At 44.9% G+C, this 13502-nt stretch overlaps 1 protein-coding gene across 3 annotated transcripts in view; it reads right to left on the bottom strand.

Moving 5' to 3' along the window:
• The window catches only part of CACNA1H (calcium voltage-gated channel subunit alpha1 H), a 606200-nt gene that overhangs the window by 114589 nt on the left and 478109 nt on the right, over nt 1-13502 (bottom strand). For all 3 annotated transcript variants that reach the window (XM_073648442.1, XM_073648440.1, XM_073648441.1), the window contains exon 10: nt 11900-12300. In XM_073648442.1, coding sequence (XP_073504543.1) covers nt 11900-12300 — 401 coding nt within the window. The remainder of the gene's footprint in view (nt 1-11899; nt 12301-13502) is intronic.

Below are 13502 nucleotides of genomic sequence, written 5' to 3'. Positions count from 1 at the left end.
GCCCAGCATCACCTATAACATCTACCACATTCCCTGCCCTGGAGCTAAGCTCTGCCTGTGGAGAGCTGAACCAACCCTGCTGCACCAACATCAGCTCCAGAGGATCTGCACAGCAGCGGCGGCTCCATATAGCCGCATACCACAGGTGGCGTCACGAACTATATATATATAAAACTTTATTAATTCCCCTGTAAATAAACCCCTTTTGAATGACCGCCCTGGGTCACGGACCGGGTCAAAGCCACTGTGACATCTCCCCAAGCAACGACCGGCCCGGCACCGAGTACCCCACGGCCCAGGGGGCACGTCATCTTGATGACCCATTGGTAACTTTAGGAGACCCAACGAAAAATTGAAGATGTAGTCAAGACTAGGGATGAGCAGACCCGTGGAAGTTCGGGTTCATTGGGTTAGACCGAACTTTAGTCCAAAGTTTGGTTCGGGTGCGAGCACCTGAACTTGAACCCAAACCCCATAGAAATAAATGGGAACCAGAACTTTGGGGTTGGGAAATCTCTCACTCTTTCTCTCTCTCCTCCCCGGACTCCCAAACTGTGAACGGACTTCCAGGATAAGTCTGTGTTCTGAGTTCAGCACAGGACAATAAGAATCCGGTACGAACCCCAAACTTTACAGTTCGGGTTCGCTCATCTCTAGTTAAGACCAAAAAAACAGGATGATAAGGACTGAAGAAGGCTTCACATTCACTAAGAGGAAGCACAGTTGACTTTTATGGTAAGAGTTAGGCTAAGGATGCCTTCAATAAACAGACATTGCTGGATCGGTGGTTGACAGGATATCTGATTTTTGTCATCAGATGCTGCTGGACAATGGGTTCCAGGACCAATTATTACCAATAGTAGTGTAGAGCCAAAGTCCTTCATTGTGTGGCTTGGTAAATGAAAAGCCAACATGCTGTAGTCTTGCTCCACATTAGCTCCGTTGTCCTCATTGCCAACTTTTTAACAAGCCAAAAAATATCTTCTTAATAGAAAATCCCAACATTGAATAATGAATATCAATGTCTTCGAGCCCAATGCAACTACGCAAACATCATCTATCTCTAATAACTTACTTCATTTCAATTGTTAGAATGACCCATTGATAACTTTAGAAGGCCCAAAGATGTAGTCAAGACCAGAAAAAAGGATAATAAGGACTGAAGAAGTCATCATAGTCATTAAGGGGAAGAACAGTTGGTCATGTGGGAAGACTTAGACTAAGGATGTCGTTGAGAAGAAGACACTGAGGCATTGCAGGATCAATGGTAGACACAACATACGCTGACGTAGTTGAGCACAGTCAAGGTCATTCATTGCTTGGCCTGATATATGAAAAGTCAACATGGTCTAGTCCCGATCCTCAGGATCTCTGTCGCCCTCATTCTCAACATTTTTTTAAGAAAGCCAAAAAAATTACTTCATGAAGAATCCCAGCTTTGAATTATGTACTGTGTCATGTAGATCAAGTTAGGAGATGAAAAGGAATATTAACGTCTAGGAGCCCCATGCGACCACGCAAACATTGTCTATCTCCTGGCCTCATAAATAACTTATGTTGCTTCGTTTCGAGGGTTATAATGATTGAATTTTGCCCGCAGCCATAAACACCCTTCAACCAGAAACTTCTCTCCCTTTTTTCGTTCCGTTGTTCGTCTTTGTCGTAGACCTTGACTTCCACGGAAACCTTCGCTTACATTTGTGATCTTAAATTAAACGAAGTCACCTCATTTGAGGGACAGCGTAAAGAGCAAACCCATTAGTAGAAAGAAAAATTCTAGGTGTGTGGGTGTTGGATCCAAAAGCGTTCTCCGACACGGTGAAGTCTGTTCCCATCTCTAAAAAAAAGTCTTCTGTGAGGAACAATATTAATTTCCATACATCACCATATATGAATGTAAACGACGTGCTTATGTGGAGTGGCGGTTTTATTTATGGGGAAGGCAAAAAAAAAAAAAGGGCAACAGGTGTCTCTTCCGAAGGAAGAATAAATGCCAGGTAACGACGTTAATAGACGGTTTTGCTGGTAATTACCTTAGTCCCGATTGACTGCCAGACTAAGGGTTAAAATAATAATGAGACTCGCGACGGAGATGACCCTACCGGTTATTCGTCTCCCGGAACAGAGACACAAACAAGTTTCTCATTTCATAGGATTAGATTTGCCCGAGTGTTCAACAGAGCAAGCACTTGTTCTAATGACTGCTACTACGGCGAGCCAGCCATGGCTAATGAAGAAGTCCAGAAATGATGCCCGATGGGTGGTGGGGAGAGACGGGTGATTGTCAGAGCCATGATTGACTTGTAATGACATGTTTAGGAACCTGACCACTGTGCATTATGTCCGGGTGACTGAGGCTCCGACGGAGGATGATATGGCGGATGAGAGACAATGAAAAGCTTCCCGGGATTTGGAAATTATTCCGACTGGTGTATAATGTCGCTTTTATTAGGCTAATCGGATTTTGCAATTACATGACACGATGAAAGGCGCAATGTTTAATTCTGAAGCTATTTTGATATTTTTTATGTCATCCATCGTTCATGAAAGGGAACTCGTCACCAGCAGAGGCTTTTCCTAAAAAGGGGAGCTCAATTTTTTTTTTGTTAGAAGCTTCTTTTGATGATAAGCTGATACCCTACTGGCGGGATTCCCATTGATTGGTTATATAATGTACGCACTGCTCAACTATCCTGCAGCGCCACCATAGGAGGAAGAAGGTATTACACAATACTAAGTTAAATCAATAGGCTTTCGAGTCCTCTGGGAAGAGCACAAGACACTCTAACTCTGACTTTACTGACAGAATAGTGTCATTTTTCTCTCTCAGGATTATTTTAAGGATATTTATACTATGTCCTATAGAGATTATATAGAGGGTGACAGATATCATTGATTGGCGCCCAAAGTACCAAACAAGGAGTTGAAGACATGTAGCCCACCCAAATTCCTTTACTGGATACTCCCTCTATCCATGTAGAGTTAGGACTGCATGGAAATGTGACCCACTTGTCCCCAAAATGCCATCTGATCAGGAAGATAAGTAACCAATTTATTGCAGCCTGAAGGGGCTCTTAAGTCTTTGATAGATCGTCAGTCAACAGATATTTCTCCTTTCTCCGAAGCCCGCTACATGCGTGCACGCTCAGCACATCTGAGCATGCATGTGTTTATAATGAGAAGAGTGGGATAAGCTGCAGGTGGTCAAGACAACTCTGGTGGTGACATACAGTATCTCCAGTGGGAACTCCTCTAGCCCAACATCCTTCATCAGGAGGGAGTCAGAGGTTCCCATGTGCATACGATAGTCGACCAGTCCCACAGTATCAGCAAAATTTACTATGGCCAACTTTATCATTAGAACTATATCTAGACCAAATCAGAAATATTGAGCTGAGGGTGTAAAGAAGAAGACCACCTTCTTTATACCATGTGTAGGGGTTTCAGCTCTCTGGTAGCCGCTTGGATATGCACAGGCACAAGGTTTTTGTATCAAAATAGAATAAAGTTTATTGTTCTTCATAAACATTACAGCTTCAAAATGAAACCGTCCTTTCTTCATCACAAATAAATAACAAAACAATCCTCTCTCTGGAGAAGGCAAAGTAAATCAAATGATCTCACGAACTTGATATTACAAGAACCTCTCAGGCTGCATTAAAAACTATCCACCAGCTCCTTCTTTCTCCAGCCTCAGCATACTCCTCCTACCTGAGCTGGACCAGGTGTATTTTATTAGGCCAGTAAAATCCAGACTGGAGTATGGGAGCGACCTTTCCCACCTAGGCTCTTTTGCTTGTTCTTAGATCCCGGACCCAAAATCCATTCAAAATAAAAATCCATCTCAGTAACACATACCTGCCATCCAGGACCTTACCACCTGTCTTCTTACACATGCTACATTTTCCCCCTGTTATATGTACGACTTCTCTTTAGCACCTAGCTAATGAGTCTATCTTAGCTGTTTTGTCTACTGTGAGTCTAAGGTAGTCTGACATCCGCTTACTGCCTTATTAGAAGCTCAGTTTGTTACCTTATCTCTACCCTATTGCTTTATACTGCAGCTCTGCTTATCCTGTAGGACGCTACTCTGAAGTCTGAAGTCTAGAATGCCGATCTTGACAACATCAAGGACAGAACTCTCCCTTCCTCGAACAACTGAACCTTCCGAGTCCCAGGAAGTCCGACATCCTACATCAGGATACAGGACGCCCGGCAGGAGTTAATCTGCCTATGTTAAAGCAGGAAGCAGAATCCATCTGGACGAGAAGAACAACGCGGAGCGCCTCCAGACTGCACTCCGAGGCCTATTGTGATTGCAGACGTTCAGCATAGATTTGTATATGAAATGAATGTGGAGGGGGGCTTAGCTGTATCTGTGCGAGAAGCTTATCACCGACTAGAGAAGAACTCATTAATTAGGGATTTTTTAGATTCCCAAAAGCCGGGAAAAGTGAGATGTCCACAGATGTTCTCTATTCGCGCTGATTGCCACCGAAGTCTTCATTCCTACTTGTCATCATCTTCATAAAAGTTTGGACCTACCACCCCCCAACAATGTTTTCCAAACATCTGTTCATTTTTTTTTTTTGGGGGGGGGGTTAGTCCTACATCTTATGGCGTAGAACTGAGCCAGTCGTGGTGACTCATGTCTAGCCGTCGGTGGTAAACAAGAGTTATTAATCCAAATTTGTGCACGACGCCGGAGCCCCCTGGCATTATAGATGAGGATGAACGCAATCTGTTTCTGCTCGTAATTTGGCTACTTAGGAGATTTCGCTGCAAACGCAAAACCGCCGTGTCGTATGGATGTCGTCCATCATCGCTATCCAACAGCAAAACATGAAGGACCCTCTCGCCCGGGCAATAAGTGGCTGCCGCTGGGTGATACACACGGACATATGGGATGCACAGCAATATAGACAAACCTGCCTTATTCTCCCGTTACCCTCCAAATCACGCGTCTTCTCACTACTGGCCCACATTACAGTGCATGGCGGTAGTCTTGCAGCTTTCCATATACCGTCCCATAGCTACAACATCAGAACTAAGCAAAGGAGCTTCAAGGGCACCCACTAAAATGCGAGGGTATACTGTATTTAAAGGGAATCTGTTACCATGTTTTTGCTATCAAATCTGACAGTAGCATGATGTAGGGGCTGAGACCCTGATTCCAGCGATGTGCCACTTGCAGGGCTTCTTGCTGTTATTTTGATACAATCCCTGCTTTCTCTGCTGCAGATATAGAAGTTCTCTGAATGCTGAGCCCCAAATAACCCAGCCCACACCACTGATTGGCTGCTTTCTGTACCAATCAGTGGTGGGGGCGTGGTTACACAGAGCAGTTGACCAGGAGGCACGAGACACCTAGTCCTGTAGTGATAATCTCCTTCTGATAAAACACTGATTTTATAGAAACGCCAACACACAGGCCAATGAGTGAGACATCACTGGAATCAGGGTCTCAGCCCCTACATTATGCTGATCTTAGATTTCATAGTAAAAACCTGCTGATAGATTCCCTTTAATTAAAGTGGTCCTCTTGGCTTATTAGAGAAGGATCCTACAGGACTCGCCACCTTTGCTCTTTGGTGCAGATTATTTGTGGATGTCCTTGTGGGAATAAAACCCCCAAACATTGGGCTCTCAACCCAAAGGTATGCCCCCAAAACGCCCACTTTGGGTAGGTTTTGCATAAATCCAATCCATTTTTTTGGTCTGAGCTTCACACAAGCCTGTAGACATGTATGGGCCTTTTTTAGCAAAAGTGCCAAATTTTTCATAGCCGTATTATTCAATGTCGCAGGGAGGTTCCAATTTTTTAATTTTTCTGGATTTGCTGCAGATCCACAACAAAATCACCTGCGAAAGTCGGGTTTTGATGCAAATTTTAACCTCTCCAATAAACTTAAAGGTAAAAATAATGGGACCAGTCCACAACATAAACCGACTGGTTGTGGATTTAAGTGTAAATCCACAAGAAATGGAAACGCTGTTGGATGAAAAACCACAGCTGCAAAGTGAAAATGGAAATTTTCAGCTGAACACTTGATCTGCAGCCGATCAAATTTTTTTTTTAGCCCCTGCTGATCTTATAAGGGGAGGACCTCTCGGACCCCCGCCGATCCGGACAATTACATTTCTGTGAACTTTGGTGCCCTGGCTTTGTGCTGTGCAAGGAAACTTCAAGCGGCAATCTCCTGCACAGCCAGGTGGAAAAAACAGTAAATAGGAGCTGCAGCCTCTTCCTTCTCAGGGTGTCAATCACTTAAAGGTTCACTCCTGTCTTCAAAGATAGAGATTATTGGATAGAGCTTGTAAAAACAAGCACTTTTGCAATTTACAGCTTTTTATAATTTTTAGCCGTTCTTGAGATATTAACACTATTCTTTTGCTTACAAGTTAGACAGCAGTGGTGGTCGGTCTCCTAGGCAACGAGATGTGAACATAAGAAAAGTGCTAATATCTCAAGAACGACTGAACATTTTAACAAGCAGTAAATTGCAAAATTGCTTGTCTTTGCAAGAACTATCCGACTATACCCATTTGTAAAAATGGGAATAACCCCTTTAACACTCATAAAGTGACCGGAGATCCTAGCGATATAAGATGAGAATACCCCTATAACAATTACTGTAATAGAGAAGTAGTAGCTAAAACGTGAGCAGCAATAATGGGCAGATGGGATGTGTTCACCTGTAAATTATCCTGATTCACAACTCGTGGCCGCGTTGAACGCCTCATATGATGGCAGCAGATTAAAATGCCATGTTTACCCAGCAGCAAACATTCAACAGGCGACCATGTGAGTTACGTGTTTCAAGATGAGATAGTCTGCGGACTCCCACTCCCGCTCCAGGAATCAATACCAGCCCACGTCTAAATCAATCCCTCCAGCTTAGCGGCCACCGCGATCTAATAAGAACCATATAGTCATTGTTTCGCCTGCTGGATAATAGATAGCGCTTAGTCGGGGTTTGTTTTCTTTTCTACCTATATTTGCTTTCCTAATTGCTTTTTCTTTATTATTCTCACGCACGGGATAAAAACCAGTAACGTTCTGCGTTGAATATTTTCTTGATATATATATTTATAGAGTAGGAATAAGCTTTATCCAAATCTTTTACATAGAGGACTGCCTGGAGGAGCCACCACTAGAGGGAGCCCCGAAACAATTTCTTTCAGATTCAGCCACCAAGTCGATCCACTGATTACCCTGGGTTTCGCTCCTGGCAAAAATAATTGATTTTGACTGGAGGAAGCCACAGTAATCCTGGCATTTCTGTTTGCTTTCACTGGTTGCAGGGAAAACGTAGTATTACATGGTGTCCATTCTAAATGAATGGGTTAAATTTACCAGAATGAGGGCTGCTCCTGGCTTGTAGAAAGGGTTCAAAGTGGGGGACCTCCCTCTATGACAGCTATACACCCCAATAGATCATATCAACAAGGAGACAGCAAGACATACATCCCAACCAGCTCTCGTACATAAAATGGCATGGCATGGAGGGAAGGGGTGCTACCAGGGCAGTTTTAGGGGAGGACTGGATCCCCTGGCACTCCATCAATAGAGAGTGCCCCAATCAGGGGGTGGGGAAAGGGCAGCTTTAGGGGATGAAAACTATTCAATTGCCTATGGCCTCTCTTTTCCTTGTGAATCCTCAAGGACTCAATGCCCTGGAGGTCCCTCAATAGAGAATGTCCCAATCAGGGGGTGGGGAAAGGGTTTGGTGGGAAGTGGTGCTACCAGGGCTATTTTACGGGACGAAAACTAGGCAATTGCCTATGGCCTCCCTTTTCTTTGTGAATCCTCAAGAACTTGTTGCCCAGGAGCGCCATCAATAGAGAGTCCCCCAATCAAAAGGTTTTGGCGGAAAGGGGTGTTACCAGGGTAGTTTTGGGGGACGAAAACTAGACGATTGCCTAAGGCCTCCCTTTTGTTTGTGAACCCTCAAGGATCAATAGAGAGTGCCCCAATCAGGGGAAGCGGAAAGGTTTTGGTGGGAAGGGGTGCTACCAGGGCAGTTTTAGGGTATGAAAACTAGATGTTTGTCTATGGCCTCCCTTTTCTTTGTGAACCCTCAAGGTCTGGATGCCCAGAAGCTCCATCAATAGGGACTGCACCAACCAGGGGGTGGGGAAAGGGCTTGGCTGAGCCTGAAAAAGGAAGGAGGGCAAAGTTATAGAAAAACATTTTTGGCTAGCATATCTATAGATCCTATAAAGAATTATGATTGATTGTTGGCCATCAGTGCCCAACCCAGACCTCCCCCAAGTCTTGGCCAGTTTGGCAGCATGGTCATCCAAGAAGCTTCGATCGATGACATACTCCTGTCATCATTGTACATTCTCTGCATGTGCTCCACATATATATATTGAAGGATTACGCAATTTCCCAGCAGATAAAGGCCAATCTGACGCCGTACTGCAGCCATAGGACCGGTCTGGGGGTCTGGAATGAATTTCCGTGGCACAAGGGAAGAGTTTATCTTCTAAGGAAAGACGTGGGCACCTCCTCAAACAATACGCTCATTTAGATTCTGTGCCTGGATTCCTTCGAAGAGGAGGCCCCATCAAAAGACTTCCGCATCAATATACAAAACCATCGGGCCAAGCGCAGGGAAAAGCCGGGAGAAACGTCGCTTCTTATTTGCACTTAAAAGCTAAATCTTTCATTAGCATTTTAATAAAATATTCCTATTTTTCTTTGGCGGAAGCCAAGCTGTGTGTGAAAGCGGCTCAGCGAACAATGGGGATTTTTACAAGGCTGCCGGCCCATTAGCCGTGCTCATCTTCTAGCACAAGGATATTTATTGTATATACCAAAAGATGCTCAGCCTTATAATGAAAGGTACAAAGACCACCGCCGCTGTCTCCCTGTCACCTCCACTGCGAAAGCCTTCTGCCTAAGGAGAATTTTGCATTGCTGGTATCAAACGGCTCATGTGGATGTCCTATACACATACAATATGCACCAATTAGTCGTTACATTAAAATCACCTAATATTGTGTACATCTCCTTCTGCTGCCAATACGCCCTAAGGCCTGTACTCTACAAGACCGTTGGAGACGTCCTGTGCTATCTGCCACCGATACCTTAGCCGGAGGTCGTTAACTTCTGAGGTGTGGTCTCCACCGATCTGGGGATGGAGGACAAGACCTCACCTTAAACTCTGTGTCATGTTCCTCAGACCATTCCTGGCCGACCATTATCCTGCAAACAGCCAGACTTCAATCCCTACCAGTATCAATGGGAGGCCATGTCCATGTCACCAGTTAAACTTATTTGGATACTTTTGGCAGCTACTACATAGGAAAACCCCACAAGACCTGCCGTATACTGGGAACACCCCACAAGACCTGCCGTATACTGGGAACACCCCACAAGACCTGCCGTATACCGAGAACACCCCACAAGACCTGCCGTATACCGGGAACACACCACAAGACCTGCCGTATACCGGGAACACCCCACAAGACCTGCCGTATACCGAGAACACCCCACAAGACCTGCCGTATACTGGGAACACCCCACAAGACCTGCCGTATACCGGGAACACACCACAAGACCTGCCGTATACCGGGAACACCCCACAAGACCTGCCGTATACCGAGAACACCCCACAAGACCTGCCGTATACTGGGAACACCCCACAAGACCTGCCGTATACTGGGAACACCCCACAAGACCTGCCGTATACTGGGAACACCCCACAAGACCTGCCGTATACTGGGAACACCCCACAAGACCTGCCGTATACCGGGAACACCCCACAAGACCTGCCGTATACTGGGAACACCCCACAAGACCTGCCGTATACCGGGAACACCCCACAAGACCTGCCGTATACTGGGAACAGCCCACAAGACCTGCCGTATACTGGGAACACCCCACAAGACCCGCTGTATACAAGGAACACCCCACAAGACCTGCCGTATACTGGGAACACCCCACAAGACCTGCCGTATACTGGGAACAGCCCACAAGACCTGCCGTATACTGGGAACACCCCACAAGACCCGCTGTATACAGGGAACACCCCACAAGACCTGCCGTATACCGGGAACACACCTCAAGACCCGCCGTATACCGGGAACACCCCACGAGACCTGCCGTATACAGGGAACACCCCACAAGACCCGCCGTATACCGGGGACACCCCACAAGACCCGCCGTATACCGGGAACACCCCATAAGACCCGCCGTTTACCAGGAGCACCCCACAAGACCTGCAGTATACCGGGATCACCCCACAGAACAGTATTGTAGACTTGCTAATATTTTAGCCCCCCCTTGACGTAGTCACCAGATAATAATATATATATATACATATTTTTTTTCTATTATCTGAAATAGAAATATTTTATATTATTTACCATCCTTATTACTTCCTTTACATATCTTTGTATTCTTTTCTTTTGTATATGTCTAAAAGACTCAGCTGCGAGGAAGTGCAAGAGGAAAGCGGAAGACACCGTGAATTGATAATGTGCAGTGGGACGGACGCGCTTCTAAGACGAGCGGATCACCGTGGAGGCTCCGCAGGAAGTGCCAATATGCAAAATATCCATCCGACCGAATAAAGCCCTTGTCGTAGCAGAGGTTTTTTTTTTTTTTTAAATCTACAAAATGTTGATTGAATTTGTCGGAAGCCACAACACAGAGCGCGACTCGCCTTCTGAAGCCTCGAAAGCCTTGACTGTTTCCTGCTCATCTTCATTTTCTGGCATCCGGATAAAGAAAAGCCAATTAACCTTTGAGGTATCGGCGCTTCTCTTAACGAGCAGGATCCCGAAATGTCCTAATTAGTGTTTGCAGTCCATGGAACTTGCTTAGGACCCGAAACGGGCTGTAAATAGTGAGATGTCTGCACAATATAATTGCAGCAAATTTCTATGACATTTAGCACAAATTAAAGGCTCTAGTGTGACCATGTGTGACGCTAAGGAATCCTCAAGTCCATGTCCTCGTCTAACCCTTCATACTACTAGAAATCTCAAGAAAACCAAAAAGACCATGACATTATTTGAATTGTTAACCATTGCTGAAAAATTGAACCAAAATTGAGGTCTAAAAATTGGTGTAGTTACCCTCAATAACCAACCTCCGCTCTCCGGAAGGCTGAGATATGAGAACTTAGTTTTTGGTGGGATCCTCATACTACTGTGCTCCAATGACATAGAGGGGTCAAAAGGGCCACAAAGAATTTTCGCTTCTTGACTTGGGTAAGTGGTTCTACTGGGTCCAAAAACACAATATGGATTCTCCGTGACCTTACAGAGCTGATATGAGATTGATTGATTGAGAATGAAAAAATAGACATGGTCAATTCTTATCTCAACCCTTTGCGAGTCCTCCTACAATGACGATCAACTGAACGCATTAGTAACCAAGTCAATTTCACCATTATGGACCAGCAATTTGGAAAACCAGGCAGATTGATAAAAATTAGGACCTGGTTTTGCTCTCCACAGACCAGTTTGTAAGGTCCTACATCCATCATCTTACAGTGTCCAACAAAATAAAAGGCTTGTTTGGTTTCAGGACCTGCATGATGACTTTAAAAGGGTTTGGTCCATCGATAAATGTCTGATCGTTGGGGGTCCCACAGTAGGGACTGCCATTGATCAGAAGGGTCTTGGGTCCAGATGGACACTACCACTCCATTCATCCTCTATGGGACTGTACTTGGCCAACTCTGTCAATCCTATAGACTTTAAATGGAGTAATAGCGAGCATAAGTGACCACTGGCCAGCGAGGGTCCCAACAGTGCTCCTCCCCAGCAATCATCCTTTTATCACCTGTCCAGTGGACTAACCCCGTTAAGGGGCAGTCACACAAACCTAATCTGAAGTCTTGATGACAACCGACTTCAAAGCTCATAGACCTTCACCTACCTGCTCATGATACTCGATGCCCATACTGAGGGTATTAATCAAGATGGCGATCATGATCCCCCGGTTGAAGTACTTGCTATCCACGATCCTTTTCAGCCGGTTGGTGAATTCTTCCCAGAGTTTGCAAATCTTGTTCACCTCTTTCTCTTTCTTCCTGAACGTCTTCGCTTTCTGGACGTGGTCTCTTTGGTCTCCATGCCTCAAGTCCTGGGTGAACTCATAAACTCCGTTTGTGTCCGACTCGCAGCTGTCAGAGTCGCTGAGCTCCTGATCTGGATTTTCCAGGAGATTGGCGCAGTAAGCGCAGTTCTGGAGCTCGCAGATGATCTGGCTCGGCTGGGGACTTGGCAAGGAGCAGGGGACGCTCAGACTTGATAATTTGCTGGAGCTACGGCAGAGGCCTACAAGGAAAAAAGGGAAATAAAATCTTAAAATCTGTCATCGCGGTGGGAAAACTTCTTTTTCTAAGCTTCGCTCTGCACAGACCACATCAAAGTTGAATTTGGTGGGATACAAAGAGTCAGTAAAAGCCAAACAATGGAGAATTTTTAATCTAACCTAACTGCAAAATTTAATTTTAGCCCCAAAAACATGCATTCACGTATAAAAAATACAAGGGACAACCACTTTAAGTGGACTTTCAGACCCTTACCATAAATTTAGAGGGTCTAGATGGGGAATTTAATTCTAACTTACCCTCATTGCTGATCAATCCTGATCAAAAATGCGCCCACACTCGACAGGAACATACATTTTTAGAAAGGGTTTACATAAAGGGCCTGAAACTTGTTGGGATCGTTTACAAAAAAAAGGAAAAAACGAACCTGCGCATTTATAGCTTTGTAAACTAAAGGGCACCACGTTGGGAACCGTGTTTGCCCATCATTTCCTATTGAACAGTTGTAGTTACCATGCAAAGAGTGGTGGGTGGCAGGTGGAGTGCAGCCCCCAGGTTGCTATTTAGCCCCTTATTTGCCTAGTTTTGGCCCTGGCTGGTAAGGTACTCAAATTTAAAGGGGACCTGTTGACAAGAAAGCCCCTATATATTTTCATATATAGTCTAGGAAACTGGAATCAGAAGAAATGAAACTTTGACTAAATTGCAGTCACACTTAATACAGACTTAATATTGCCGCCTGCTGAAAGTAAGCGTTTCCGTAGGCATTGTGGGGAAAGCGGCAGTGCTGACACAGCGGTGGCTTCCATTAAATTCACCATACACATGCAAATCAGCCTACAGCTTTCATCCAAACATATGTGCTGTCAAAGAGGAGCTGCGAACATCGGCTTATAGGTGCCGTCCCCGAGGGAATGCTTATGAGATAAACACTGGCGAGCCGAATACCACTGGAAACTACTTTGAAAATTTGTCTCGTTTCGATTTTCCGAGTCTTGGGATAAATTGATCTCGACAAGGTGGTGTAGGCAACAAGACGATCATTTCATATACCCAACTGAGAAAAAAAAGTGCTGACATTTACGGGGAATTTCACGTTATTTCTTTATAGCTGTCAGGGATTTGGTTTTGTTTTACAGAAATCCAACTCCTTTGCATACGCATAAAGCTACATGATAAAAATATCTGCAGCCTCCACTAGAGGGA

Source organism: Phyllobates terribilis, unplaced genomic scaffold (genome assembly GCF_046119375.1).
Source record: "Phyllobates terribilis strain yellow unplaced genomic scaffold, ASM4611937v1 Scaffold_9__5_contigs__length_417890890, whole genome shotgun sequence".
NCBI classification, from domain to species: Eukaryota; Metazoa; Chordata; class Amphibia; order Anura; family Dendrobatidae; genus Phyllobates; species Phyllobates terribilis.
This window is presented reverse-complemented; position numbering and strand designations above follow the sequence as displayed.